Here is a 7,500-nt window from a genome sequence, read left to right on the forward strand (position 1 = left end):
CGGAGCAACGGAGTGGCCAGGCGAGACGGAAAACAACACACCCTGCAGAGAACGGGCCTGCTTGGGAGGCAAGCTGACTGATTTACCTTATATTAGCACTGATCAGGTGCTTGGTTTGGGGTGTGCGTGTGTGCGTGTGTGCGTGCGTGTGTGTGTGTGTGTGTGTGTGTGTGTGTGTGTGTATGTGTCCGTCCTTGTACAGTAAATGTGTGAGACATGTTCACATAATACTACTGTACGTGTGCTTGGAGTTCATGTGTCTTCACTGTCTTTTTTGTAATGTTTTTAAAACATTATCTTTATATCTTGTATGGATCATACACAGTAAAGTCCTTTGTTACAGAGCATGAACGCTGAAGGAGACCTTACAATTTTAACATTACATTTATGCTCAGGATTTGTTGATTACATGTATGCAGCTATTTTCTTTATAAAAAATGTTTTCCCCTATTACATACAGATGTGCCGGTTCAACTCTTCTGTATTTAGTGATCTTTTCCTGAAAATGTCCCGCAAATGCATTTATTCCACAGGTTTCTTTCCCTGTTTTGCCTTTAAATTTTTTATGCCGAATGGAGCGTATATTTTTGCAGACACTCGCAAATGGCAAGAAACCACTCCATAGCCCACTGAAAAGCAGAATCCACCTTCATAGGTACATTTAAAGTCAGAGAAGGCCACAAAAATAGCTGATCTACAAGCTCAATGTTCTGCAAATCCTCTGAAAATCTACTGTCTTGCCAATGGCAGGACGTGTGAAGTTTTGAAATGGCACATCTATTCTGTACACGTGTTTGAGTAAGCTGTGTGTGTATTAGGGATGGGACGATAAGCGATATTATCGTATATCGTGATAAAAAACTCACGATAATCGTATCATGGAGATTTCATTTATCGTGATATTGTCCTTCGTCATGCATGGGTTCAATTCAGCTTTTATTTGCTGAGCTGCATATCCGGTACCACTCTATCAAATGACTTTGCCAAAAAATAGCCGATCTACAAGCTCACAACGCGTCGCGTTGCGAGCTTGTAGATCTGCTATTTTTTTGGCAAAATTGTTCCGCCCAAGGATAATGGATTTTGATTATCGCGATAATATCGTAAATCGCAATTTCTTTTGTCACAATAATCGTGATATGAAATTTTCATATCGTCCCATCCCTAGTGTGTATGTGTGAAGGTAAAATGAAGATGTTAAATGTGGCCCTTACCTCCATGACAAAGCGCTTGTCGTGGCTGCCTCCGCTCTCAGAGATGAGCTCATACTTGAGCCCTCGTCTCTTCTCGTTCAGCTCCATTACCGGATTCTTTCCGCTGGCTGTCAGTATGGGACCCTGAGTTCTCACCTGAACACACACATACACTAGGATGTCAAACCATTGTTCTTAGGACAATGCTTTATGAAACATGTCTCGCTCTCTCTCTATTCAAAGCCACTCTAGTGCAAGTTTGCCTCTGTGAAAATGCATCCTGTTAAATTTAGTATATTCATTATTTTCATTGTTTTCTCTTTTGTCATAATTTACTTTATTTGTATATAATGTGTTATGCTGTGATAGAGATTAGAGGCCTTATGAGACCACAGACCACAGAATAGTGTGTGTGTGTGTGTGTGTGTGTGCGTGCGTGCGTGCGTGCGTGCGTGCGTGCGTGCGTGCGTGCGTGTGTTTTTAACTGGTTTGATCTATGAATAAGCTAATGAAATATATTTTCTGCAAACACAAGTTAATGGGTTCCAATTTCAGGTCACTCAGGGGAGATGTGTAACACCTGCGGCGGCACAAAGTGGGGGTTACAGACAATAGGGACTCATTGTTAGAAAGACAAAGCTGAAGTGCATGATCACATGACCTGGTGAAGATCAACAAGATCGAAACGTTGTCCAAATTAAGAAAGTTTTGTACCTACCTCGTGTGTGAGCGGGCTCTATCATTTTTGTGAACTAAAGCGTCAATACATCACTCAGAAGCTATTAACACTTATCATTTCCTTTTCCTGGAATCTAAAAACAACCTGATGAAGGAAACCGCACCAATGCGACTAGTCGAAACTGCCAATGGTGATAAGGTTGCAAGGAGTTGCATTGGTGTAGACTGGCTTTAACTGATGGAAACATTGTTATTCCCATTAAATGGGAATCTTCCTGGACTTAACATAAAGACAAACATAAAGTCTGAATGTCTATGCGTGTTTGTGTGTATTTCTGTTTCTGTTCCCACCTCCAGTGTGTTGGAGCTATCTGTGGAGTGTGCTGGGTTATTGCTAGCGGGCGTAGAGGTTTCACTCTTCCCCTCGCCATCTGACTTCTCATCTGAGCTCATGGGGTCCAGGTCTGAGTCAAAACCCGTGGGGTAACCCATTGCCTGGAGCACCTGGAGGAGTGGGAGGACAGAGGAGAGGAGAGAACATTTATCGTTGGCAATGTTAGTTGTTGATTTATCAATGAACATTTTCTATGATCTGCCTACATTTGCTGGTTGTCCTAAGATATCTGCACTGTAAATAAGCCCTATTCACTGCCCACCCACTCAGCATCCCCCCGGTGCTGAAGTCACGTTTTGAAGGGGTAAAACCCTGCTAAGCCTATAGAGTTAACACAGAAATCGCTAATTTAATGCAATTTCCGAATAGTACAGTATAAAATACGGCTAGCATGATCAAGAACACAAGATAGTAAAAGGCACAAAGCGTTATAATTTACTTTAACGTTCGAAATAATGATTTGTTGGCTTTAAGTCTAGCAATTTCTGTTATAGTTTCCCCTTCTAAATTGACGTCAGCACCAGGAAGTTGCTGAGAAATTTGCTGAGTGGGCCATGAATAGGGCTTATTCCTGACACTGCTTTGTCCCACCTGCATTACATTGTTAAATCCTGCAGTGTTATTTTATACTCTGAGAGGGAACAAATGGAACCAACTCTGCGGTAAACAAACACTCTTGCACCAATCAAGATAAACCAGTTCCAGTGGTTGTCCTAAGATATCTGCACCATCATTCCATCAATTCCTTGCACTGCTTTGTTGCACCTGCACATTACATTGTTAAAATAATGCATATCGCCATATCATTGGTGGTTTTATATGACCTAATAGTGACGATATACAGTACACACACTCAGATGAACTTCCTGCATTAGTCTAATTTGTCAAGGCCTATCCAGGCCCACCCTTGGCTACGCCACACTAAACAAAATCGACTGTACTGGGGAAAGTTAGACAAACAAGTTCTGAATTCAAAACAACAAATTCTCTGCACCGAGTGGTTGCACATTTCAGCGAGCACAACACCAGAAGCAGCTCTTTGATGCTCCAGTTGTCTCTTTATTTACTCCTTGGTCTGAGGAGAGCGTTTAAGAGCTGTGTCCGTTGTTGCCGATTTGTGCCAAGCCAACTTGACTTTGCACAGCTTGCATTCGGAGCTGCCTTTCATTGATTTCTTTTGTAACAGTTTCAGATGGAACTGTTTAAATATGTGCCAAGCTTTCCATGTTTGTACTAGGCTATCATTAAATGCTGTGTGTATATCTCTCTCTCTCATGTAGAGAATGTCTGACGGGGGGAAAATTTTTATGTCCAAAACCGTCACTGTTCAAGAAATGGAAAAAGGTAACAATGAAGTTCCAATGGATCCAATGTACTGTAGTTATTATTTAGTCCAACAAGCCCTTTATTACACCAGGACAGCATAGCTAGGGCAGTGCAGTGATGTATAGTATCTTACTACACATTCCCATTCCTAAACATGCCAGTTCTACCACCTAAACAAAATACCCTAACCCTAACCTCAGTAGGAATGGCAGGTTTAGGAATGGAGAACTGCCCCCGTACTAAAGGTAGAACAATATTGCAGTACACACAGTACTTTCTGCCCCAAGTGAACTGTATAGCTGTCAAACCAGAGACCAGAGAGAGAGACAGACAGACAGACAGACAGACAGACAGACAGACAGACAGACAGACACAGATAGACATACAGACAGACAGACAGACAAACAAGAGTAAAGACACAGAAAGACGGAAAGATGAAGCGTAAGAAAGAGAGGCAAGAGACAGAGATACTGGAGAGAATGGAGGGATGTATGGAGGGAGAGCCTTTTATGGTGTTGGAGAGGATAGCGGATTATCCATGCTCTGAAGAACGTCTTTGTTCAAAACCACTTTGGGATTACAAGGATTTGCCCACCTTTACGCACACGCGCACACACACACACACACACACACACACACACACACACACACACACACACACACACACACACACACACACACACACACACACACACACACACACACACACACACACAGCTAGCCTAACATCATTGCATTTCCCTGCCGTCCATCCTGTGTGTAGCTACCCGTCTCTCTGGTATAACATGGCATGACTTTCACACACTAGATGAATTCCCCGAGACATCCCCAGCAAGAGCACCAGACATCCCTCGTTTATCTTCTTCTCATCCATCCATCTTTACCCCTCTCCACTTTTCTACTCATCACCTTCTCGTCTTCACCCCTCTCTATCAGGGACGTGCAGAGAATGTTAGAGAGGCAGGGGCTAACATTTCGAGAATAGCAGACCTCCATGCTCACAACGCGTCGCACTGTGAGCTTGTTGTGAGCATGTAGACCTGCTATTTTCACAATAGAACCGTGTTATACTAAATGTAATGCTCAACTCTTAGTGCTCGTCAGGGTGGGGGTCGGGGGTGCCCAGTTCGAATATGATTATTTTGGGGGTCGCGGCCTGAAAAGGTTGAGAACCACCGCTCTACAATCCCCTTCCTCTTCATATCATCCATCCCCATCAAGTCTTCTCCTCTGGGGTCTTCCTTACCTTGACAGCCACGTGGAGCTTGGCGGTCTTCTTGGAGGAGCCGGAGGCCTCGTAGACGGTTCCGTCCAGGTCCACGGACATGGTGAAGACGGGAGCGTGAACCGGGCCCGACTGGGACAGCAGGCGGTACTGCAGCCCCGGCCGGATCTGGTTCAGCCGCATCAGGGCGTTCATGGGCTGGTTGGAGTCGATGGCTTTACTGTCTAGGACTGTTGCAGAGATGAAGCCAAAAAAAGAGGAAAACCAGAACTGAGATAAGTTTACCACTTTACCATCTATTCTTAGTAAAAAAAAAAGCGGATCAGAGTTTCAACTGTACTTGGATGGCTTTCTTCTGTCTACACCAAAACAAGAAGAAGAAAAAAAGAAAGTCTACAATTTCAAAACACATTGCGTTGCCAAGGGGTTGTGAGCTTGTAGATCTGCTGTAGCGAACGTCCCCCTCAGAATAGGGATACTGGGTTTCGAGTGAGGCAAAATAAATATGTCTTAACTCATTTGCTGCCCCCTCCCGAGTTTCCCGAGTTATTCCCGTACCCCGCCGCTGCCACGCCCGAGTTTCCTGAGTTTTGGGCCGTAAAAAAAAATGTTTTTGAAAAATTATTTTTGGACCTCCTTCTATCTACTATGATCGCGATCGCGAAACTGCATGCTTGACCCCCATACCAACCCCATCTTTCAAACATGGCAGCCATGTTTGTTTACATTTGAAAAAAATAAACATGAATGCCTGAACGGATTTTCCAAGCTATTTTTTTTGTTTTAAAGCTGTAAACGGCATGCACACACGTGGTGCGTGATCTATGCATGGGCGTGCATGATCCGTGCACTATGAATTACATGGAAGTCTATGGAGACGGCATGGGGGCATCCTGGCACTTCAAAAAGATTTTTAAAATGCAGCAAATGAGTTAAGAGGATCTGAGTTTGACTGAGTTTGAGTTCCAGTTTTTGAAAAAGTTACCAAAACGTAGGTACTTTATGTATATTTTGATGCCAATACTTTTGACTTTGTAGTCTCAGAACTTTGTAGTCTCTAGACTTTGTACTGTGAGCTTGTAGATGTGCTATTTTTTGCTATTTGTTGTACAACAATGTACAGGGCTTAAGTGGTTAAATCCTTGTTGTGGCTGTTCACTCATTAGAGCCGGTCAGTGTTTCTCTCAAGCTCCTGTGTCTTTCAATGGCTTCGCATTTGTTTTCCAATAGCTTAAATGTGTCCCTCTGCCCGCGCGGCGCTGTGTGACAGCTCCCAGCAGGGACACAAAGCCTGGAGACGCTCAGGTGGCTTCAGGAAACATTGCCGGTCAATACTATTGATCTACCTCCGAGGCGCAGAGAGAAGAGAAGGTGAGATGGAGATAGAGATATAGTAACCGTGAGAAAGAAAGCTAATCTATGGCTGTGCGTCCACCAGAGCCATTGCTTCCCGGGGTGAAAACGGCAGGTGCCCGCATAAAAACGACCGGTCTGTGAACATTTCAGCTCTCGACAAGCGGATAAAAACAGCACAAGTGAATGCTAGGGATGGGAAGATATGACGATTTAAATTTACGATATTATGGCAATAATCATAATATCCACAAAATCCTGAGGCGGAACATTTGCCAAAAAATAGCAGATCTACAAGCTCACAACGGCTGCCTCGGCTGCTGGGGTTTCCAAAAGGCACAGCGCTCCCATTGTGAACGATTGAAAACATGTGCCGAGCTCCCTACCTTTCCTCAGGTTCCGCTTCATCTTCTTAATGAGGTCTTTGTCATCCATCGCTCCGTCCTCATATGGCCTCTTCAGACCTGAACCTGGGGAGAGAGAGGTTCATGGTTGTGTTTTATTGTTATGCTTTGTGCACAGGTACACAAGAGTACAACGTATTTTTGTTCGGCTTCCTTCAGACAATGCAGTTGAGAGAGAAAGACGGACAGAGAGTGAGAGAAAGAGAGTCTGACAATCACTGGCTAAAACCTTCCCATCACAGATACCTGTGGTCACACAGCCATATTAAAAGACAGAGACACTTAACTTCGTAGCAGACAGACAGACATACCTTCTTTGTCAGACCAAGGGTATTTCTGTGATGGTTTACTTGAGGGAAGAGGCTCCATCTCCAGCACCTTGTAGATTTGTCCGAATGCCATGAGTCTCAGAGCATGCTGTTGAACACACGCACACAAATTGATGGTATGAAAGCATCAAGCATACAAGTGTGCATATAAAGAGTGACACACATTTGCTGTTGTTGCTTTTTAACTTCATTACAGAAATTGTGTTTGTTGCCTAGCCACAGAGATATGAAAAGCACAACCAGCAGGACATGCTCTCATGTGAAGAGTTTTTTCTTTTTTTAAACTTGATAAATTCACCATTCAAGACAATTCACTCATAAATTAATTAATGGCCATGTATGGAGAACTCTGTGTCAGTCCTTGCCCCGTTTATTCCCATATATGGAGATCCCCGATGTCATCAATATTAAGCCCATATCTTGGAATGCCCATATATGGACATATTGTGTCAGTCACGTGGTCTATGACGTCAGGCATCTATGATGTCAGTCATCTCCATATTTGGGAAAACTAAAATCTTTGCATTTTCCCAAGTCAATGGAGAAAATCTATTCACAAATACATTTATATAAATTAAACTATAAAAAGTATCTCTGT

General features: G+C 43.4%; 1 protein-coding gene across 1 annotated transcript in view; it reads right to left on the reverse strand.

Moving 5' to 3' along the window:
- strbp (spermatid perinuclear RNA binding protein) overlaps positions 1-7,500 on the reverse strand; it is a gene marked incomplete at its 3' end in the record, with an annotated part of 42,824 nt that overhangs the window by 14,862 nt on the left and 20,462 nt on the right. Inside the window, exons 8-12 of the mRNA XM_080743066.1 lie at positions 6,885-6,990; positions 6,556-6,639; positions 4,838-5,046; positions 2,223-2,375; positions 1,215-1,349 (exon numbers count right to left, since the gene is read on the reverse strand). Coding sequence (XP_080599192.1) covers positions 1,215-1,349; positions 2,223-2,375; positions 4,838-5,046; positions 6,556-6,639; positions 6,885-6,990 — 687 coding nt within the window. The remainder of the gene's footprint in view (positions 1-1,214; positions 1,350-2,222; positions 2,376-4,837; positions 5,047-6,555; positions 6,640-6,884; positions 6,991-7,500) is intronic.

This window comes from Nannobrachium achirus (genome assembly GCF_963921795.1).
Source record: "Nannobrachium achirus genome assembly, chromosome: 15".
Lineage (NCBI taxonomy): Eukaryota > Metazoa > Chordata > Actinopteri > Myctophiformes > Myctophidae > Nannobrachium > Nannobrachium achirus.